Raw genomic sequence first — 22,050 nt, 5'->3', positions numbered from 1 at the left:
GCGCGTTTGTATTCAATAGTTACATAAATTTATTCTCTGCCCCACCCTTTCTCATCTCTTCTTCCCTCTCTCTTCGTTAATTTCTATGTTGTCAGAGGTCAGGCGCCATTATCGACCCGTTTTATCAATTTGCCGAAGCGTTCTTTGTTGTATTAAGCAGCCACAGCACTGTGGACGTTCCTAGCTAGTAAGAGCAGCTACTTGCGAGGAGATTGAAAGTTCATTCAATTTAAAAGGAAACGAACTGCTTCGGTGTCTCGTGAACTCTTGTGGGACAAAGTTAGAAGAATAAAATCGCGGCTAATTGAAGTGATTTTACAGCTCAGTGAAGCCATTGCATTGATGGAGGTGTCATGTATTCTCTTATTCTGTATATTTTTTCTTCCGGGAAAATACGAGTCGGCGCCGGTCCGTTCGAAAGTTAACAATTCCTCGGTATCGTTGTCTGCGGTAGGTAAAAATGAATTAATAAGTCTAAAATAAGACGGCAGCCTTAAGTTCAACTCTACGTTAAAGTTAGTTAATTTGAAAGAGTAGCATTTTTCGAAGTATTTCAGTATGAAACTTTTTGTTTCCCGTTAAGTTAGAAAAATGCAACTTCAAAGGAATATATATTGAGATAATCTTCTCCGAATTACAAACTCATCGAAATGCGTATTTATTTTTTTCTTAGCACTTAAAAATAGTGCGGCTATAGAAAATGTGAACGAACACGTAGACTAGAACTAAAACTTCCGTACATGTCCACAAAGATATTAATAAAACTGTACAAGTATTTGCATTATGTTGTAGATGGATTTCATGAAAAAGTACGGGTACCTAGAAACCGGCACCGCCGATTCGGATGCGCTGCACGAGGAAATCGCTATAACAAGTGCCATAAAAGCTTTGCAGAAATTTGGCAATATTCCAATCACGGGGCAGCTGGATAACATGACGCTCGAGGTGCATTTACAGCACATTTAGTGAATTTTTATTTTGCGTTTAGTGCATTTACATGGCTCTTTCGTGAAAGACTAAAGACTGCAGCGAGATTTCCTCTTAATGCCTTCTAATCTTCTCTGTCCTTGCGGGGTGAGTTCCATTATCCTTCTGCTTTTCATCAGTCTTCCCTTCGTCACCCTTTATTCTTTCTAACCAACATTAAAACAAATTCTGGCACACACACACACACACATAAATTTCTTTTGCGTGCATCCAAACGTTCCTTTCAGCCTTTCTAATATTTTCCCTGCGAAGTTACGTCTTTCTGTCTTCTTCGACCAGTTAATGTTTGCACACCCGCTTTTCATACTTTTCCCGCATCTCCAAACGTGTTTAAAGGACTTTTCGCCCATTTATCCTGGCCAAATAGTGAGATTCAAAGTACACTTCGTTGTTGTATGACTGTAATATTGGTTATAGTTAATGGCAGCTCCGAGATGCGGTGTTACCGACATCTTAAGAAAGAAAGAAGACCAACAACGCGAGAAACGTTACCTAATAGGATCAGAAGGCTGAGAGAGAAAAAAGAGAAACCTCGAGCATGACAATAGCGTACCTTATTAACAGCCGAATTTTGGTACCCTTATGCGCAGTTTATCCATCACAATTTTACGCTTTAACGTAACGTATCGTCTAATAAATATTTATAAACACGTGTAAACCTCTTTACTGCTCTTTATTTCCATTCGAATGTATACAAGGGAATAGTATGTTGTTACGCGGCAAAGTTATGTTTCTAAAAGTTGCTGCAAGTAAAACAGATTGGACGAGAAAATTAGGAATCAGATTCGCGTGGATATGTGCTCCGACAGAAGCAGCTATCTCCGTATGACGTTACACGTCATAAATTCCTTTACCAATCTAAGTACTAGGATATCGTGACCAAAATACTGTAACGTTGTAAGAAAATTCTTCTATTCGCGCTTATTAAAAAAAGAAATGTTTCCACTTTAAAGCCCCTCCTCTTGGTAAATTAGCGTCGAGGCGAATGATGATTGCGCGCAAGAACGAACGCATACTGCCGATCGTACTTAAAAGTACATATTTACAAATACCAGCGATGCAACGAGTCCAGAATTCGTGCACTTTAACTGCAACAGCTCTGTGGCTTGGGGTCGAGCCCAGAACGTTTAGTTACGGTCACGCGCGTGAATTCCTGTGCGACGGTCGGATGAATGCCAACCGTCTCTTTCAGTTTTGGGAATGTTACGTTGCATCTGGAAACGAAATAAGAATTAGTAATACGAAACGTAATCAAAATTGTAAGAAGAAACATGGATGAACGCGTACTTCATAGCAACAGCGTAGCCTTGGATCACTTCGCCAGCATTCGGTCCAATGAAATGAATGCCAAGCACTCTTTGGTCACCATCTCTAAGAGTGATAACTTTTAGGTAACAATGAGAAATATCCTTCTGGGGTATGAAGAATTCTGTTGGTTTGTAATATGCATGGTAAACTTCGACTTTTTCGTCCCCGTGAATGGCGATTGCTGACTCTTCGCTAAGACCGACGCAGCCATACTCCAGAGGACTGAACACGGTAGTCGCTATATTTATGTAATCCATTTGTTCCGTTGAGTTTCCGAACAACCTTTTTGCCAACAATCGGCCCGCGTGTATAGCAACAGGTGTAAGCTCCGGTTTTTTCTAAAATGTACAAAAAATTATCGTAAATAGCCACTACTATCGTTAATCGAAGGGTCGGGTGCAATGAGGGGACTAGCGCTCGAAAATGGGGAAAATGATTGTCCAAACGCTAAGAAAGATTGGAAAATTAAATGTTGTTAAACTGAATTTTAAAAAATATAGTGTTGTGAAGCTCGTCACGACATACTTTTTTTCTATTTACAGTTTGTTTATCCAATCATTACTATTCGCGCTAAAAATTATAAACAACAAATTTTTCATCGTTCATAGTCATTATTTCTTTAAACATAAATTGCGATAACTTGAGTAAATATTAACGGATCGTTATGAGACTTAAAACATAACTTCAGAAAACTCTAGCGAAGCCGTCAAATGTATGCGCAAAACCCTTATGTTAACAAATGTAATAATATTTAAGTGAAAAGTAATTTTGGACATAATCCATGTCTTTCAACGTTCGCTGTTAAAAAGTATCGAGGCAATTTTGAGGTACATATAACTTGCAGGGACCAAGTTTTTCCTTAATATACAAGGAAGATTTTCACCAATTTCCACACTGATTAATAAATAATTGTAAAAGATATGACGATATATATAAATCTCTCGTGCCACCAACAGTCAGCGGCCGCGTATAATGCGCTACTAAGCAGTCTTACAAGGGAATCTTCAGGTTTGGCAGTATCCAAATTTTCTGAAATTGCCAAACCTGAAGGTCCCCTTGTTAGCGCTCGCGTTGACTGTTGGTGCCGCGCAGGATTTATATATAGCGTCATATCTTTTATGGAAAACTTTCATGGATCAAGGAATATGTAAACTGGGCAAAATTTCCACTGGGAAAAGTATAGACAGATGAATTTAAATTTGAAGTGTTTGGATCTCAAAGACATATTTTCATTTGTAGAAAATCTCGTTGAGAAATTTACTTCCCTGATATATTATATCTACAATAACACATACTGTATCATAAAAAACAATAAATTGTAGTACGAAATTAAACATGTATCTGAAATAAATGAATGAAGGAAGAAAGCATAGTCTATTTGCAAGAATTAAAATTTACATAGATTGACAAATGCAAAACATACGTGGAGGACATCACCGACGGCGTATATATTTGGAACGTTCGTTTGTTCGTCAATCGCGTCGATCTTCCCAGTGTCTGGAACGAGTTTCAGGCCAACATTCTCAGGTTTCAACTCCTGAGTGAGCGGTTTACGACCAATAGCGAAGAGAACAGTATCGAAAACATCTTGATGAACTTTTCCGTCCTAAAACAATATCAAGTTTGGCGTTTTAGTCAGATGCAAAATTATTCTTTACTGAAAAGCAGCCTCGCGCATACTTTATCAACCCAAGAGACAAGCAGCCGACCGTCGGTTTGTTTCTCAATCTTGGATGGCTTAGCTTGGTAAATGAAGTGCACACCGCGGTTCGTCATTTCCTCGGCAACGGTATTTGCCATTTGCTGATCGAACCCTCTCAAGACTATCGAACGCACCATTATTGTTGCATCGTAACCTAAGCCGTTTAAGAAACCAGCACACTCCAAACCAATATCTAATCATTTATTAAGGAAAACGATGGATGTACATGTAAGAGAAGAATAAGTAACATTAGGATCTGTCGTGGAAAAGGATACACCCTGCGCCAATAACGAGGGTTTTCCCCGGTGCTTTCTTCAAGGTAAAAATGTCATCGCTGGTTACGCCATACTCTAAAGCACCAGGGATGTCGGGATAGTTTGGTCTACCGCCTACGGCAATTAATATATTTTCTGCTGTAAACTCTTTTTCTTCCCCGTTCTTCATTTTTCCGCATATCGTGTGCTGGTCTTTAAAGTATCCATTCGCATTGATATACTCAATTTGTCTAGAGTAACAAAAACGAACACCCTTACAAAAGAATGAAAAGTTACATCTTACCCGTAGAATTACAGCGATACTAACTTTGTTCTAAGTTCCACACGTGTGACCCAATTCACAGATTTTATATGATTCTGTACAGCGGTTTTCAATTCCTCCCAATCGTTTTTAACAGTTTTTGGGTCCGGCAATTGCCAACCATAGAAAGTTGCCTCCTAAAGAAAGAATGAAGTCATTAAGTTTCTGTAGTTCTTCGACGTTCGCAATGTCTCTTTTAACAAATAACATACGTGGATGGCTTCACCAAGCAGTGCGGCTTGATGGAATAGTTTCTTCGGTATACAACCGACATTTATACAGGTGCCGCCTAAGCCCCAAACAGTGCCTCTTGGAGATGGCGTGACGAAATCAAGAACTGCAACTTTTGCACCTAGATTCACTGCTTCTTTGGCTGCTGCTAAGCCGCCAGATCCACCGCCAATGACGAGGAGATCATACATGAATTTCTGATCCGCTGTGAAGAAGAGAACAATTATTAAAAACGTAAGAAACCGAATCCTTTCGCGTTTGCAATTTCTGGCCACGGAATTAAAACAGCGTTAAAGAATAATTATGTTAATAATGGTTATGAGGAACCAAAATTAGTGAACACAGCAATTCCGATTGCTATATTAGCTCTCAATTATTGTGAACATTAAATAAAAAATCAAAAGTAACCACATCTATAGTAGCCAATATATGTTATATATACATATATGTAAAAGAAAGGGCTACAACTGAACGCAGAGAAATCAAAGGTGTTGGTTTTCCATAAAGGAAGAGGAAAGAAAAAGAGAGAAGGCAGGGCTACACAGGGTGCTATTTTCAGCGCCTAGCTGCGAGCAACCCACCTAAGGGTAGAATCAGTGAGGAGAACTGTTTACATAGAGAACGCGAGTAGCTGATTTCAAGTCGTTTGGATTTGCACCTACGCTACTGCAGTTCTCCTCACTGATTCTACCCTTAGCAATGGGACAGCTCGACACACAGTGGGTTGCTCGCCGCTAGGCGCTGAAGACAGCAGCCTGTGCAACCCTGACTTAGGGTGTAATTTTTAGAAAAATGGGGGCAGAGACAGACATATAGGGCAAGTCATAAAGAAAGCAAGAATAGCAACTGCGCAGATATAAGGATTTGGATGAAGAATGTTAAAGAACAATTTTGAGAGATGAATGAGAATATTCAGAAGCATAGTGAAAGAAGTATCTTGCTGTATGCATCAGAAATTTGGGGATGGAGGGAAGCAGGAAAAGTGGAGGAAATACAGGAGAAGTACGTAAGGTGGACTTACTTTTAGACTTCAATACACCAGTATATCTAATTTTGGAGGAAGCAAAAACGGACAAAGCAAGCATAGAAGTGGGGAAAAGAGCAATAAAATATGAGGAGAAAACGAAAAGGCTGAACAAGAGTAAAATAGTAGAAGAATGCTGGCCTACCCTAGTGAGAAAACTGTGCAACCCCTAATTATTATTAAATTTGTCTAAAATTTGGCATACAAATCACTTGGACGAATAAAACCAAGGAGACGAGCGAAGTTACATGAAAAAAGCACTTTTGGAAAATCGAAGCACCCTATCGCGCAGTCTCTTTGACAACAGAAGGCATACTGCGCGAAAGATTGGTAGGGGAAGCAGGCGCACGAGGGGCTATGCTGGAGAGTGCTGGGTTACGTGTTACAAGACTGTAAGGGGTTGAAAAGAGAAAATTCAATGATAAGCAGGATACTAAAGGGAGAAGAAGGAGCGGAGTGGATGCGCATGGTTCTGGAGAAAAGGAGAAGGAAAGAAGGCCAAGATGAAGGAAGAACTCAAAACGAAAGCACGATTTTGAGTTAACAGTCCCAGAAACACACACGTAACGCATGTAACCTCATATTGAGGCCGAAAGGCAAAAATTAAACCTATTTACTAGTATACATATATATATATATATATAAGAATTACTTCTAAATAGAAGTAACAGTAAAATTACTTAAACCGTTTTTGTTGTTCCTCTGTTTGAAAACAGTCTTCGTTACAGCTGCGAAAACTAATACATTTAATAATTTTAATCCCTATCTGGGGAATTCAATCCCGAGATCGTAATCCCGGGATCCCGGCTGTTTTTTGGATTCTAAAACTCCCGGGATTTGATATATCAAGTTATAACTTATCCCGAGAATTTCGGGAATTTTTAAAAACGTAAATTACTTTATGAACAACTGAAAAATATAAAAATGGAATCCAACAAACAGCCGGGATCCCGGGATTGAATTCCCTATCCCTATCTCTCTGTAACAGTTGTGATTGGATAAGATACAATAACATTTACAGCTAACCAACAACACGCGGTTCATATTGACTTAACTCGTGGCAGGGGTGGATTTTGAGATTTGGCGGCCATAAGCTGACAAGCGTCTGCCGCCGTTTTCGTGAAATATCATCAAATATTTTAATTGAAAAGAGCTGAGACAATTTCAGAATTAATTCGATACGTCTACTCACATGAGAGTTTTTGCTAATTCGCTACACGGAAAAAAGTGAATTGTTTTTAAAGTTCTAATTTATTTCGATCTAAATTTGCCGCCCCCGAGAAGAAAGCTGCTCCTCAAAATTTGTGGCTCTCCGAAATTACCACCATCCAAAAATTTCCCACCCTAGACTGCAGCCTGGGAAACCTTTTTTTTTTTCATTGAAAATTTATACGGATCGAAAATTTCATAGTCCCTTTTACGAACTTTTTATTGAATAGATTTCTAAACTCAAAATTGTTATCTTTGCATGTTGTTTGATACGTGATTTCGATCCGTATAAATTTTCGGTGAAAAAAAAAGGTTTCCCAGAGGAAAAGTTTACCCAAGTTCTACTTTATTTCTATTTAAATTTGCCGCCCTATATAGACTGCAGCCTGCTTAGCCTATTCACAAATCCGCCCCTGCTCCTTGGGATCTCACTAATTTATGACTAATTATCACTAATTTACGTAACAATGTTGAACTCATACAAACGCGATCGAACTATAAATAAAAACGTATAACATTCCATTTGAAAAAAAATTAAAGTGATCTTAAAATCTCTGCAATTTCATATAAAAATTCTATTATTATAAAAGAAATATTTAAACAACATAACGTACCCCCTGTACCAAACAAGTCTCATAATAACAATTTCTTCGTATCTTTAACGGCCTACGAGATATTCCAGCGTTTCCAATTTAAAAAAAAGAAACACTGTATACAAGCAGACTGATATTCCACTATATACATAAATCATCTAGCTACGTGAAATGAACTCGAACGACCTTAACCTAGCCGGTGTAATGATAGTCTGTCAAATACGCTAAACAGTTCTCGCGTAACGTCGTAAACGAGAGCAGAGTTAAGCCGCGTCCGCACACATAAATATGATGAAATCCCGAGACTCACTACACATGCAGGCCATCGCAGTTCTACCATAGGGAACCGTGCACCTAGTCCATGGGAACTCGAGCAATTTGGCGTGAGCAGAACGAAATGACACAAGCCTGGCGAGCAGCGTTAACGTCGCCATGATTATTGCCAGGCGATCACGGCCACGTGACGTCACCCCAGTGACACTCGAGTTTCTCGACACACACACTTTTGAAAAAGATTACTCGAGTATCCGTAACGTGGTTAAAGAATCGTGCCGAGAACAGTCCCCCGGGGGCCGAAAACGCGTGGCAAAAAATGAGGTCGATCCTGATCACCGGTTGCAATCGCGGCCTCGGTCTAGGCCTGCTGAAACACTTGATGAAAGTTCCGCAACCGCCGCAGCATATCTTCGCGACTTGTCGGGACGTGAATAAAGCAAGGGTAAGATCGGCCCCCGAAGTAAACGAGGAAGGGACGTTACGCAATAACCGGATATGTTTCGCAAGCTCTACTTACAAATCGGTGCCATCTTCGGTTTCTATTGTCGCTAACAAAATCCACGCTTCGAAGGAATGTAACGAATAATACTTTATTTCACTTCTCGAACGAGAGAAAGGAGAAACGTTGCGCGATGCACTACACTCGAACGGTTACCCACGACTGGAAGACAAGAACGAACTGACGCCTACTTGGTTTGTTCACTGCCATCTGTTACACGGTTGCTACAAACGCACGAGTTTTAAGTCTGACTTATAGTGACTCATGCGATTCGCGATTCCCCGATTACGCAAGAAAACGATGGCGTGCAAGTCACGGTAGATTTCGTTATAGAATGAGCTTTGACAACCGGTTTTCGCGGGATGATATCGATGTACAACTACATAAATTTAAAATAACCAAAAGATCGATGCTCATAGAAATTCTCGCGAATGGCATATGGTACTTTTTTTCGCGCTTGCCAAGTATGTACATATTTCGAAAGGTCGCTTTTCGAAATATTTTCTATTTCTGCGGTTCGAAATTGCAGGCGGTCTTTAAGATTAATTGATTACTTGTTTCAATTTAATCGTAAATTGCAAAGGCTCGGAGACGTTTCGCTTTTGCGGAGTAATTTGCAATTATTGCGATCAAGATAATCCTTGTTACGATCGATTTTTTTTATCATAACGGAATCGTATATTCTCTTTCAGGAATTAACTGCGCTGGCTCAGGAGTCAAAAAATGTACACATTATCGAAATAGGTAAGTACAGCAGCGTATCATTGGAAAATGATTATCTTATTTATCGTTGAGGGATAATTTAAAACACTTCAGTGTCGATATAGATGAGGATACCTTATAACGATCATATTAAATATTACAGACGAGGTATGGATTTCTATACCTCGTTTGCGATAATACAAAACAGAATTGCGAACTGTGAGAACTGTAAGTTACCAAATGATAGTCCTAATTAAAAGACGTAACATCTGTCTGAAAACTTTTTTCTATCTCTACAGTTCGCGAGTTATAACACAAAATCTGAAAATACCCGAATTTCAAGGGATCAATTTCATCCCCTTAAAAATTTTAATTTCCGGGTTGGCACCTTTTTCACAGGAAAATAACCTAAATTTGCTTTTGTGGAATGTAAAAAAGAGTACGTTCGAAGAAACTAAAAGTACATTTTAATCTTATTAGTTTTTATTTCTTCCAAACATATTTTTTGTTGCGTTTAGCATTACACAGCAACTTTTTATGATTTTTAAATAACTCAATGGCGTTACACTCAATATTGATATTAAAATATATACAATTTTCGTACTTTATTAAATTAAGAGGGGCCTTGTGTCTCTCATCCGGCCACTTCGCATTCATGGCAAAGAAAACTTTCTCAGTAAATGCCGTAGTGGCAGGAACAGACAGAAGATAAGGAATTGCTTCGGGGTGATCATGGTTTGTGTACGTTTGGGAATTACGTACAATAATATTGCGTTACGTTTCACGTAATATCATTAATCGTGAAATAAAGTATTTTCGCATACTTTATTGTTATTCAAAAGTACACAGTACATTTACGTATAATAACGTAAAATACTTTTGAATCAGAATGTGAACGGCGCTCTTATTTTCCGTTAGTTTCGGCGTCAGGATTTGGCAGGTTATGATTTATTTTTACCCTCGTCACGCTATTATTTTACTATCTATCTGGTTGATTAAAAACTCCGTGCTCTTTTATTATACAACTTTTTAACTTTTATACTATAAAAGTAGGTAACGGAATGGCAATAAGAAAACATTTTTAATTATCGGGAGAGTAATCACTTTTAAATTCTCAAATTAAGAACCACTGATTTGGAAAATCAGTTGTCCCTTTGACCCAGAAGCCGAATGATTTTGAATCTACTGGATTGTTTTCGTTCCTTTATCTTTGGTCTCGAAGTTCTTCCATTCAGCTAATTCTGAAGCGACTGGAATGCTTTGAAGCGAATCGGGGTAAAATCTGGAGTATGGCCGATGCGGCGAAACTTCCCCCACCGAAGCTGGCAATGAGTAACCTTCGTTTCGATAATCCGGGCAGTATACAAGTGGAGCATTCTAGTTTCTTTAGAATTGGCTCAATGGGAAAAACATCAAATCCAAAGATGAAGGAAAGAAAACAGAGATTGAGATTTTGAAGATTACTTTCCTGATTATTAGGAAACGTTTTCTTATCATTAATCTTTTACTTAATTTCCTAGTATAAATTTTAAAAAGATGCATAATAAAAGTAATTATTTTTTCTCAAAAATTGATTTTTGCACCATTGTATTTAATATAAAAAACCATGCAAAAGTACATATTTTTAAATTTCTATCTGCGCAACAACGTGTACGAAATTTATTTTTTTTGGAAAAAAACAGCAAAATTTGGGAATGTTTTTTTTAAGAAACTACCGATTCAATTCGTCTTAAATTTGGACCATGTTTTTATGTATCTTTGAAGAAGTTGCAGTTTTTTTATTCATTTTTAATAATAAATATAGGAGTTCACGCCGCGCAAAGTTCGTCGTCCGTTGGTGTGCATGATATTTATCTTCCAGATAATCAGAAAAATGACACAGCGTTTCACTTTATACATATGTAGCTTCAATTTGCTGAACCAGAATGCCGATAAGTTTTTTTTGTTACATAAGAAAATTGGCGAATTTTGTGTAGAAAAAATTAAGGTTGGAGATTTAAACCAGAAACTTGCGGATGCGTTCCATCTTATTATACACGGTGGATACCTATTACTCTATTGATAGTCAACACTCTAGGGGAGTGATTCTACAGGCCAAAGTAAGACAAAAATATAGAATACATTTCTTTAATATCGCGCTGCGTTTTCGAGAAAATTGGCTTTGAATTTCAGCTAAATTTCAATAAGTTTTGGCCGCCCAGGTGCAAAAACAATATTGCCGCCCTTATTAATTTAATATTTTTTAATTAAGAATTTGATATGCAGTGTTTACTTTTATATCTATATATACATCATTTTAAACAGTTATCGTGCAAAAGAGTTTCGGTTACTATTGTTATTAGTCAAACCTTTACATGTAATAAACGGCCTGCGGCCGCCCTTAAGTTTAGCCGCCCAGTTGCGGGGGCACCTTCTGCACCCCCGCCAGGAACGGTCCTGTACTCAAGACTCGGATACTCAAGACTCGGACACTCAAGACTCGGACACTCAAGACTCGGACACTCAAGACTCGGACACTCAAGACTCGAATACTCAAGACTCGAATACTCAAGACTCGGATACTCAAGACTCGGATACTAAAGACTCGGATACTAAAGACTCGGATACACAAGACTCGGATACACAAGACTCCGATACTCAAGACTCCGATACTCAAGACTCGGATACTAAAGACTCCGATACTCAAGAGTCGGATACTAAAGACTCGGATACTAAAGACTCGGATACTAAAAACTCGGATACTAAAGACTCGGATACTAATGACTCGGATACTAATGACTCGGATACTAATGACTCGGATACTAATGACTCGGATACTAATGACTCGGATACTAAAGACTCCGATACTCAAGAGTTGGATACTAAAGACTCGGATACTAAAGACTCCGATACTAAAGACTCGGATACTAAAGACTCGGATACTAAAGACTCGGATACTAATGACTCGGATACTAATGACTCGGATACTAATGACTCGGATACTAATGACTCGGATACTAAAGACTCCGATACTCAAGACTCCGATACTAAAGACTCGGATACTAAAGACTCCGATACTCAAGAGTCGGATACTAAAGACTCGGATACTAAAGACTCGGATACTAAAGACTCGGATACTAATGACTCGGATACTAATGACTCGGATACTAATGACTCGGATACTAATGACTCGGATACTAATGACTCGGATACTAATGACTCGGATACTAATGACTCGGATACTAATGACTCGGATACTAATGACTCGGATATTAAAGACTTCGATACTCAAGACTCGGGTACCCAAGACTCGGATATACGTAAATCCGAGAAACAGTAAGAACCCTAATCATAACAAAGTTGATGACTCGCCACTGACCTGCTGAATCATTTTGCTTCTCTGCGAGTTCCTCCAATGGCTTCATGTTATCTTCAGTTTCTTGATCGCTCGAGTCTGAATACACAGTTTGTGGCTTTTCTCGGCAGCTCAAGCACCACGATATTTTCTTCTTCTTCGAGCTACGAGATTTCATATCGCGTCAGAAGGAAGAAGGTAGGTTGTTCGGCAAATTGATTGACAGACACTCGCGCCACAACTCAAACAGGCAGGAATTCGATCAGTCGTGTTTCCCGATATGGAAACGTTGAAATTTCATTAGAGCTGCTGAACCGTACTGATCGATACGCGCCTCTGCTATCTGATAATAAGTATTCCAGTATTTTTTCCACCTTAATCGGTGGAATGTCGAGTATTCTAAATCTTGCGCAAGAGGAAAGCTTCTAATCCTGGAGAACAATCGAGGAAAAACTCAGATATAAACTCTGCGCCGTGGGAAATATTAAGCGATTGAGAACTGAAGATTTCGCGAAATGAAGAACAGTAAGAAATCGAGAAATATTGTTTCTGTGGGATGAAGAAAGCAACAAAAATTAAGAATGTCGATTTACTGTATAGTATACTGAGGAAAATTAAGAAACAATTTTTTTAACTCGCTGCAATAAATATGCCACAAAGGTAAGATATTCTAGGAAAAATTAATAAAGTAAAACGTTCAACGTTTTCGTAAAAAAAAATAAATTTTAATGAACAAAAAAAAACAAATGTAACACCAACGTATTTAGGTACTTCTATATTTATCCTGCAACCCAGAAAATTGAGAGGCATCTATTTATTGGCAAATAAGATTGCAAAAAGGCAACAAGAATAAGAAACAATCTACTCCTCTACGTTTCATGTAATTGTCTAAGTTTTATTACAGTACATAATCTTTGGTAATAAGACGACTTAATTAAGTATGCAATGCGGTGTGAAAAGAGTATTATACGATAAATAAAGTAGCTAACGAAAAATTAATCTAAGTTAATTTAATTAAAAAATAGGGCAACTTACAAATGGCCGGAATATCACTAGATCCAAACGAAGGGAGGAGAGTGTAGTTACTACCAAATTAACGATGGTACACTCGCTGCAAATCGCAGTAACTCGAAACGCCCATCTTTCGAAAACTTTCCGGAAAATGTAGTACCTAAATATGGTCCACGTAGTCACTCTATGAAAAATACCACTAGGCACATTGATTAGAACAGTTGCTATGGTGCAAAAGCAGAACAACATTTGCTGCATTAATACACGACAGTCAAAGAATCAGAGATCACTGGCAAAGCTGTTTATTCGCACCATACAGGGTGTCCAGGAAATTGCGGCGCAAACGAGCAGCAAGTGATTCCTCACATGTAAAAAAATATACAATTAATTTTATCGATTAGCCGCGATAGTTTCTGAAAAAATAATCTTGGACAAAACTACTTTGCGACTATTTAGCTATGCGCAAGACCTTGCTTCTTGTTTATTTATTTGTCAACATTTATTTGCAGTCATATGAAAACAATTATTTACACCGAAGAGATAAGGTTTAAGTAATTTGAACAAATTATTTTCACACTCGTGGAACTCAAGAACAAAAGCATGCTGAAATTTATGACAATTTAGTAGGAAGCACGCAACTTCGTTTACAATATCTAAGCAAAACTAGTTTTTAGAAAAAAGATTCTTGGAATTCGGAATTTTATTGCGAACCGTGCAATAGTATATGTACATCTGTAGTGGCATCGTTTTTACCATTGGAAATCTAAGTTGAAAAATTTATATCTAAGTTGAAAAAATGTTTACTTTAATTTCTCTCATATGGTTATTAGATATAGGAACTATTCTGTATTATAACTGAATTTGCAATCGACTTCTTTTCAAAGGTTTTTATTTAATTAATTGCATCTAATTTACGTTTAATGGCAGTCGCATTTTGAGTAGTTTTTCTAATTCATTTCGTCTTTTTATTTGCAGATCTGGTGCACATAGATAAGTACAAGGAAATTGTGCAAACTGTAAGTGAGAAAGTGGGCGAGGCTGGATTGAACGTTTTGTTTAACAATGCTGGGATCAGTCCGAAATTTGCGAGACTAGGTTTCCTGAAACCAGACCAACTTACGAGTACATATTTCGTGAATGTTGTTGTGCCGATTGTTTTAACAAAAGTAAGTCTATTTCATAAAAATTCGAGGAACATAATCGCTATTTAATAATCACTCAGCAAAGAGTAACAAATAATGTTAAGAAAGTACATTTATAATCTGTAACGGATATAACAGTATTTATATTTGAATAATTTTTATATTCTGTTCGAAGTTTCCTTTCTCAATGATAGAACATTCCACTTGCTTTCTTTTATCTTTTTAAAATACCATTTTAAACTTAAATATAAAACACAAAAATTATTCGAAGTAAAGAAACCTCGGAAATGTTAGTGATAGCAAAAATGTTATTAGGTAAACTTAAAATGAGTTGGGAATACATTTTTTGGCCAAATATAACAGACTGCAAGATATTTAATTTTTACAAGTTTGATTGAACATCTTCTAGAAATTTTATAATCACTTAAAAATTGTTGTGAAATTTTATAATCACTTAAAAATTGTTGTGAAATTTTAAAATCACTTTATAACATTTATTTGTATATTTCAATACACTCTGGCTCAAGCTTTGAATCCCTACAGTTTATAAAAAGAAACGTTAATAATTTTGTAAATTTGAAGGCATTTTTGCCACTGTTGAAAGCAGCATCTAAAAATTTTGATGAGAAATCGAAGATGAGCATCAACAGGTCAGCAGTCATCAACATGAGCTCTTTACTTGGAAGTATCACTGAGAACAGTCAGGGTGGACAGTATGCTTACAGATGTAGCAAGGTAATACGCGGTCAAATATATTAGCACATTTTATCAGGGGCGGATTTGAAGATTGACGCCACTAGGCCCTTTCGCGAAATATCATCAAATGTTTTCATCTAAAAGAGTCGAGACAATTTCAAAATTAATTCAATGTATGGCAACTAACATACGCGGCATTGCTAGCTAATTCACTAATTAAAAAAAAATATGAATTGCTTTTAAAGCTGTCTCAAACCTCTGTGTTTAAACCTTTTCCAAATTCCTTCGTTCGAAATTTGTTGCTTATACCCAAATCCGCCCCTGCATTTCATTCATTAGAGATAATTTTCTTCCGCCCTCCCCCTCTCTATTTAATTAAAAATAAAATAAAACAAGTGAAAGTACAGGAAAATTATATACAATGAATACAATTTTTTCAAAACTGTAATCCGATATACAGTGGCGTGCATAAGTATTCGGCCACCCTTTAAAATCGCATAACTTTTTTAAAATCAATCCAAACGACTTGAGTTTTTTTTAGAAGCTAGAAGGATTAGTTTGCTAAGTAACGTGAATTTTCATTACAGGCTCATAAAAAAAAGTTTAAAAAACGACTTTTACTATTTTTTTTTTTGCTATTCCAAGAGCATTTTTTTCAAAACGACGAATCACGTCACTTAGCAAACTAAGCCTTCTAGCTTCTCAAAAAAACTCAAATCGTTTGGATTAATATTGAAAAAGTTATGCGATTTTAAAGGGTGGCCGAATACTTTTGCACGCCACTGTAAAAATCTTTCATACTATTTATTGTATGAATAACAAATGTATTACCTTGTTTTAAGAAAACCATAAATATCGACGTATTTTCTGTGTTATGTTTCCCATTTATCATTTGAAGAACCTTTCATTTTTACATTTAAATCGTATGTATTCCCAAATCCAAAGTTTGATTCCACTTGTGTTTATTGTTTATTTACCAAATATCTTACTAAGATAATTTGATCTTTACCTATAAGTCTACTAAAAACCTATAATTTCTAAGCAAGATAAGAGCTAAGCAATTATGCAATCTACATTATGGTTGATAAAGCATATTTAATTTCTAGGCAGCACTCAATGCAGCAACTAAGTCCATGAGCATCGATTTGAAGGAAGACGGGATCCTAGTCGCTTGTTTACATCCTGGCTGGGTGCGGACAGATATGGGAGGGAGCAATGCACCCATGGACGTTGATACCAGTGTCAGTAACATTCTGCGTACACTAGGTTCGTTAACTGAAGAGCACACAGGCTGCTTTATTCAACACGACGGGAGCAGTTTACCTTGGTGAATGGTTGTTGTGTTCCGATTAATCACTACAATTTGGCATAACTTTCCGTGCTATGATCAACAGATTTTTATTTCGCACTTTTCGTGAAGTGTATTCGTACAAATAAATTTCTTTTAAGGAAGCTATACGACTTAAAATAATATTAATATTATCGAGAAAAAAAACCATGTACATTGATAACAGACTTTTACATCCTTAACCCTTAAAACTCCAATGTTGCACAGACTCCATGTAATACTTCGTTCCAGATCATTGCGGAGCGGAAAGGGTTAATGATTAAAGGTTGTCGAGTGAAATTAAATTTACGCACAATTCCGATTAATTATAGAAAAAGCAAAGGCATTAAAACAAGCAAACTTTTTTCATATTCACATATTCCTTTGTATATATTCTGTAACAAACAGAGAGTATTAAAATAATCAATAAGAATTCATATATACAGCCGTCATACAGAAATTATAATATTTAGATGATATTCTTTTATATTAATGTTGATGCAGGTATTTAGAGATCATAAACGTTAAGTAGAATTATTCTGGAACAAATCAGAACGATTTATTAATAATTTCGTCGAACGCCCTTTTCCTCTGTAGAAAACCTTTACAGGCATGAATTCAAGTGTTCGCAATTGTATTAATTTATTTATACGTGTCAAAGCTTATTTTGTACATGTCACGGTGCTATCACATAATCCAAAGGAATGCAAATTTGTTCTAGAATATTAAATTGGCAAATGATATTTGATATATGTACAATGAGCCTCAATTATTAAGCAACTATCGAATACATGACCATGTTTGGAGGTATAAATACCTCGTAGATAAATGTAATATGCATTATGTATAAGTATTTTTAAGAATAGTATTTTACAGCAAAACTAAGTGTATCGTTATACAGAGTGTTCGGCTACGTGTGGGAGGAAATTTAAGGGGTATTTCTACACGAAGAAATGAGTTGAAAATGGAGATTAAAATTTTTTCACATCGCTCTTCGTTTTCGAGAAAAATCGCTCTGAATTTTAGCCGAGTACGCGAAGGTAAGGAGAATACACCGCGCTTTACGTAGGCGCCTACAACTCTACTTCGGTGCATGCGTGAACTAAAATTCAAAGTGAATTTTCTCAAAAAGAAAGCGCGATATGAAAAAATTTTATTATATATTTTCTTCGCATTTCTTTTGTGGCGGATGACGAAAGTCCCATTTAGAGGAGGAACGGGCCATGGCCAAAGCCGTAAAATATTAAAACAGTTGCTTTGCAGCTGGGGACGTTTTCCTTCGGCGTTCGGCCAGGGAACCTTCTCAGCCTCTCTATTTCGGGACTTTCCCTTGTGAAGAAACGCTGCGATTGAAGGGACGGTACAGTTAGCGACGAGACACAGGCCAGCACGCTTCGGGGCTGTCTGTTTTGTACCGCGGTGTATTCAGCGAAAATATATTCACTTGTTCGACAAAGTATAAGACCGTTATTTCATTTCACCTAATCGTCTCATTTTTCATGTAGAATCACTCCTTAAGGGGTCATTCTGGTAATCACGCCGTAAAATTCGACAACATTCAGGTTTTTTTCTCAGTGAATACAATGAGTAACAATGTCAAACTTTTTTTTCATTTATTAAGCTACTTATAATGTATATGAAACAGTTGTTTAAATACACTTTTAATTGTGTTTCTTTCAATGTTATCTGGAGTTCAATAATCGCTCTTTTGAAAAGATGGCGGGAGTGATTTCTGCTCACAGACTCATCTCAAAACAAGAAAAACAAACTGATTCTTAATCATTATGAGTACCGCTATCGCAGGGGCCAGAATTAGCCACGTAAGTCAAAATTTAAGTACGAATGGAAAATTTCGAAACGAAGTTTGAATGTGCGCAATTTTGTTAAATTTTGACTTACGTGGCTAATTCTGGCACCTGCAATAGCGGTACTCATAATGATTAAGAATCAGCTTGGTTCTTTTGTTTCAGATTAGTCTGTGAGCTTAAATTACTCCCGCCAGGAAGGTTTTTCTTTTCAAGGGCGCGATTTTGAACTCCAGAAAACATTGAAAAAACATAATTAAAAGTGTACTTAAAAAATTGTTCCGTATACATTACAAGTAGCTTAATAAATGAAAAAAAGTTTGACATTGCTATTCATTGTATTCGCTGAGAAAAAAAGCCTGAACGTTGCCGAATTTTTAATTTTCTCCCACGTGCAGTCGAACATGCTGTATATCATACATTTTTAAGATTACAGTGCTTCAATATTTTGTTATGATTTTTGTAAGATATATCTGTGAAGCGAATGAAAATGTTATATGCTTATCTGAAGAATGAAATAATACTGTGATGAACGAAGATCCTTTAGAACGTACAATCCGTTTTCCAATGACTTTTTATTTTCTCCAGAGTAGGCGCGTAAACGGACTGAACATTCAACACTAATTTTTCATATGCTATCATTGATTCTAGCTTCCGAACCGAACCATTTTGGAAATTTATAATAAATTCATGTATAAAAAAATAAATTCCACTACGCATAATTTGAATTATTTCGTACAACTATTCTTCTCTTCGATACATTAAGTTTCTGTTAAATATATAGGCTAAAGTGGGAAATGAAGAAATTTCTTTTAATCTATCCATTCGTAACTATGATTTCGGAATTTCGTCATGCGCGAGTCGGTAAAAGATATAAATGATTTTCTAAATATCCCATGTTCGAAATAACAGTCACAGAACAAATATTAATCAGTCTTTAACCTTTTAGGCGTTGATTCGCTATTTTGCGAATTCGAGTCTTCCGAAAATCCCAGATGCGCAGAGAAATCGGTTAATCCCTGAGAATCGCTGACTGTCGAGAAACCTGGTACGTCAAAGAATTCATGTTACGTACAATTCACCAATCGATAGCAATTAATTCTATATAATAATTAACATTCTACTCACACGTATTAGAATCTTCCGTAAGTCCGAAGTTGGAATTCGAAGAATCTAGGCCAGACTTTCTAGGCAAACCATTTTCCTTGTCCACAGCTGTTTTCCCTTTCTTCTTCTAAACAACAAGACATTCATTTTTAATTTTTGTTTTTACGTACTGTGCGTCGACGAGATGTTGTCACGAGAAACTCGAGCCTCCGATTGGTATGTGCCCCTTCTCTAACACAGTTGTAGAGGCAGGGCACGCGTATTGTCGCTATTGGCCGATGCGATGTCAACAAATACAAAAAAAGCGAACGGGACCAGGGCTGTGGAGTCGGAGTCGGAGTTCAGAAGGAATATCTGATTACCGGAGTCAGAGTCGAAAAAATATATGCCGACTCCAACACCGACTTCATATTAGTAAATTTTATAAAAATCCGAGTCTGTTGAGCTGTGCGTGTTTATACACACTCGCGATATATTTTTGTTTAACAGTCGTACGACGAATGCAGGGTCATTTTGGCGCAACTTTGACAAAGTCAGGCTTCGACTCAGTTCTCAGATTAAAATCGCCAACGGAGTTTTCGAACACTCGTTGTCGCTCTGAAGCAACACTGCCAGCACTTTGTTTCGTTATTGTTTTGCTATGGTGAGCGGGGTACCTACTATGAAAGAACACATTTCTGCATACATATATACAAACATATTATATATTAAATATTAGTAATTTAGTTATATACATATAGCTACTTTGAAAGATATATATATATATATCGACTTTTAAAATCTTACATGATTTGAGTTCAAATCAGCGTGAGCCAGATTGGTTTCTATCTATATTTATTTAATAAATTTTTGTACGAAAGGACTTAATTTATAAACTATTTTCTTTAATTATATTAAGATTTTAAATAAATTACTTCTTTGGCAGAATAGTACGTTAAATTTAGAATTTAAAATATGTAAATAAATTATTGGTAATAATTTATTAATTCATTATTTATTTATTGTTAAAAATTTTTACTCAATTATTTTAATTTTAATAAGGATAATTGGAATGGCTTTTTTAACTTATATATATATATAACAAGGAAATTAAAAAAGCCATTCCAATTACCATTATTAAAATTAAAATAATTGAGTAAAAAAATTAATAATATTTAATGTATAGTATGTTTGTATATATGAATGCAGAAATGTGTTCTTTCTTATATATATATATATATATATATATATATATATATACACACATGTACTGAGTATATTAACAATCTATTATAAATGCTGGAGTCAGGGTTGGCAGTTTTGACTGCCAACTCCGCAGCCCTGAACATAACACAGATAGTGCGAGCGAAGAAACTCCCTGAGCAATTCTGAGGACCTTGATCTCGTCGACACACAGTACACCATGCAATTGCTACTCACCTGATCGAGCGTTGATATAGGCACCCACTTGTAAATTTTCATAGTGGTTTCCCCTATCGTAACCCATTTCTTTTCCCTACAAAAGTGTCCGCATGAAAGACACATTCCTCGAATAAATACCGAAGCAACAGATAGAGAAGCTACCTTCTTTACTGTTATTAAAAAAGCGCACATAGAGAACAGCTATTACTCAATCAACACGCATCGAAACATTTCAGAGCTACAGAGGTTTGTTTAAACAGCCGATAAATGTGTAATGCAAAATCTCTATTAATCCCGCGAGCGACAGAAACGTTAATTCATTTTCCCGATACATATCCATACGGTTCTACTAATTTCTTTCTTTTCCCTTGACTCTTTCTCAGCAAGACATTTCGACGTTTCCTCGTGCATCTATAAAATGTGTTAAGAGATTTACCAATGGCGAACTTTGTCAACAACTTGCATTACACGCTTAATATCATCCTTGGCACGACTACGAGTCTCTGCACGCACTGACCGCGACATCATGTTATGCGATTATAATTCACTAACAATTGAACACAACACGAAATACCGGGACATTCGTCGTCGGTGGAGAGGTTAGGAAACTGACAGTAGGTATGTAAGAATTCCTATGGAGTTGTGTTGTAATCAGCGTGGGGTGGAAATAACTTATCGGGTAGTTATTTCAGCGGTGGGGGAACGCCACGCATGCGCGCGATAGCGTCACGCCGAGGTGGGAAACAAAACGGCGCCACCGTCGAGCCAAGCCAAGCTAGGCAAGCTAGTCCAACCAGCGTCGCCGGGGAAGCTGTTGTCGACGCTGGTTGGCTTCGGCCTCACTTGGCTTGGCTAGCTTGGTTTGGCGGTAAATCACGTCGGGACGTCAACCAATCAACGCCAAGATGGGAAACGAAATGACCCCTGTATCTCCCACTCTGGGCGGTATTCTCAGTCGCTACTTATATCCTCTACTAACCTAGTAGCTAGTAAAGGATGCCGAATGCTTAAGCACTTGCTTAAGAATAAGTAGCGACTGAGAAAACCGGCCTCTGTGTTAGTAATCCTCCCCAGATAGCACACGTCGTCTATAACCCGTCTTTAAGACGTCTTCGTTCGT

General features: G+C 37.0%; 5 protein-coding genes and 1 long non-coding RNA gene across 11 annotated transcripts; 4 read left to right on the top strand and 2 right to left on the bottom strand.

Annotated features, from left to right (window-relative positions):
• Positions 1 to 140: 140 nt before the first annotated feature.
• LOC143369133 (matrix metalloproteinase-24) lies at positions 141 to 1,649 on the top strand. Its single transcript, XM_076812633.1, has 3 exons — positions 141 to 450; positions 793 to 945; positions 1,405 to 1,649. The coding sequence occupies exons 1-3, from the start codon at positions 343 to 345 to the stop codon at positions 1,498 to 1,500; spliced, it is 357 nt and encodes a 118-aa protein (XP_076668748.1). The 5' UTR covers positions 141 to 342; the 3' UTR covers positions 1,501 to 1,649.
• Positions 1,642 to 12,721, bottom strand: Trxr1 (Thioredoxin reductase 1). Of its 4 annotated transcripts, XM_076812582.1 has the most exons (9): positions 7,941 to 8,064; positions 6,509 to 6,565; positions 4,786 to 5,009; positions 4,580 to 4,710; positions 4,273 to 4,502; positions 3,976 to 4,190; positions 3,719 to 3,901; positions 2,275 to 2,633; positions 1,642 to 2,201 (listed from the first exon to the last, which is right to left on the bottom strand). In XM_076812582.1, the coding sequence occupies exons 1-9, from the start codon at positions 8,062 to 8,064 to the stop codon at positions 2,072 to 2,074; spliced, it is 1,653 nt and encodes a 550-aa protein (XP_076668697.1). In that variant the 3' UTR covers positions 1,642 to 2,071. The 4 variants fall into 4 exon arrangements, with proteins under 4 accessions (XP_076668697.1, XP_076668698.1, XP_076668700.1 ...); XM_076812583.1 differs by lacking the exons at positions 6,509 to 6,565; positions 7,941 to 8,064 and adding an exon at positions 12,466 to 12,721; XM_076812585.1 differs by lacking the exons at positions 6,509 to 6,565; positions 7,941 to 8,064 and adding an exon at positions 8,424 to 8,593.
• Sni (SDR family oxidoreductase sniffer) lies at positions 8,215 to 16,742 on the top strand. Of its 2 annotated transcripts, none has more exons than XM_076812619.1 (5): positions 8,215 to 8,348; positions 9,098 to 9,149; positions 14,428 to 14,618; positions 15,177 to 15,329; positions 16,397 to 16,742. In XM_076812619.1, the coding sequence occupies exons 1-5, from the start codon at positions 8,223 to 8,225 to the stop codon at positions 16,619 to 16,621; spliced, it is 747 nt and encodes a 248-aa protein (XP_076668734.1). In that variant the 5' UTR covers positions 8,215 to 8,222; the 3' UTR covers positions 16,622 to 16,742. The 2 variants fall into 2 exon arrangements, with proteins under 2 accessions (XP_076668734.1, XP_076668735.1); XM_076812620.1 differs by lacking the exon at positions 8,215 to 8,348 and adding an exon at positions 8,723 to 8,846.
• On the top strand, positions 11,353 to 12,452 carry LOC143368774 (uncharacterized; the record flags this gene model as incomplete). The annotated part of the gene is made up of 1 exon (XM_076811833.1): positions 11,353 to 12,452. A coding segment is annotated over one exon (1,074 nt), but the record flags the coding sequence as incomplete, so codon positions are not given.
• On the bottom strand, positions 16,664 to 21,579 carry Bcl7-like (chromatin remodeling complex subunit BCL7B-like protein). Of its 2 annotated transcripts, none has more exons than XM_076812628.1 (5): positions 21,367 to 21,579; positions 20,949 to 21,024; positions 19,551 to 19,656; positions 19,365 to 19,467; positions 16,664 to 17,012 (listed from the first exon to the last, which is right to left on the bottom strand). In XM_076812628.1, the coding sequence occupies exons 1-5, from the start codon at positions 21,456 to 21,458 to the stop codon at positions 16,964 to 16,966; spliced, it is 426 nt and encodes a 141-aa protein (XP_076668743.1). In that variant the 5' UTR covers positions 21,459 to 21,579; the 3' UTR covers positions 16,664 to 16,963. The 2 variants fall into 2 exon arrangements, with proteins under 2 accessions (XP_076668743.1, XP_076668744.1); XM_076812629.1 differs by having other exon boundaries at positions 19,551 to 19,653.
• LOC143369140 (uncharacterized) lies at positions 17,657 to 19,150 on the top strand. The gene is made up of 2 exons (XR_013085347.1): positions 17,657 to 18,591; positions 18,639 to 19,150. It is a non-coding gene; the product is annotated as an uncharacterized LOC143369140 (long non-coding RNA).
• Positions 21,580 to 22,050: the final 471 nt, after the last annotated feature.

Source organism: Andrena cerasifolii, chromosome 5, assembly GCF_050908995.1.
Source record: "Andrena cerasifolii isolate SP2316 chromosome 5, iyAndCera1_principal, whole genome shotgun sequence".
Lineage (NCBI taxonomy): Eukaryota > Metazoa > Arthropoda > Insecta > Hymenoptera > Andrenidae > Andrena > Andrena cerasifolii.
Note: the sequence above shows the minus strand (reverse complement) of the source record. Positions and strands in the feature narration are given on the sequence as shown.

Excerpts from the sequence above, each read along its gene's own strand:
- LOC143369133 (XM_076812633.1), top strand. The coding sequence starts at position 343 with ATGGAGGTGTCATGTATTCTCTTATTCTGTATATTTTTTCTTCCGGGA. Across the intron at positions 451-792 it reads CCTCGGTATCGTTGTCTGCG|ATGGATTTCATGAAAAAGTA; the intron begins GTAGGTAAAAAT and ends ATTATGTTGTAG. Across the intron at positions 946-1,404 it reads TGGATAACATGACGCTCGAG|TTAATGGCAGCTCCGAGATG; the intron begins GTGCATTTACAG and ends TATTGGTTATAG.
- Trxr1 (XM_076812582.1), bottom strand. The coding sequence starts at position 8,064 with ATGGCGACGTTAACGCTGCTCGCCAGGCTTGTGTCATTTCGTTCTGCT. Across the intron at positions 4,191-4,272 it reads CCTCGTTATTGGCGCAGGGT|ATATTGGTTTGGAGTGTGCT; the intron begins GTATCCTTTTCC and ends ATAAATGATTAG. Across the intron at positions 2,634-3,718 it reads CCGTCGGTGATGTCCTCCAC|AAAAAACCGGAGCTTACACC; the intron begins GTATGTTTTGCA and ends TGTACATTTTAG.
- Sni (XM_076812619.1), top strand. The coding sequence starts at position 8,223 with ATGAGGTCGATCCTGATCACCGGTTGCAATCGCGGCCTCGGTCTAGGC. Across the intron at positions 9,150-14,427 it reads TGTACACATTATCGAAATAG|ATCTGGTGCACATAGATAAG; the intron begins GTAAGTACAGCA and ends TTTTATTTGCAG. Across the intron at positions 14,619-15,176 it reads TGCCGATTGTTTTAACAAAA|GCATTTTTGCCACTGTTGAA; the intron begins GTAAGTCTATTT and ends GTAAATTTGAAG.
- Bcl7-like (XM_076812628.1), bottom strand. The coding sequence starts at position 21,458 with ATGATGTCGCGGTCAGTGCGTGCAGAGACTCGTAGTCGTGCCAAGGAT. Across the intron at positions 19,657-20,948 it reads CTATATCAACGCTCGATCAG|AAGAAGAAAGGGAAAACAGC; the intron begins GTGAGTAGCAAT and ends CTTGTTGTTTAG. Across the intron at positions 17,013-19,364 it reads AGCGAATCAACGCCTAAAAG|AATATATACAAAGGAATATG; the intron begins GTTAAAGACTGA and ends TGTTTGTTACAG.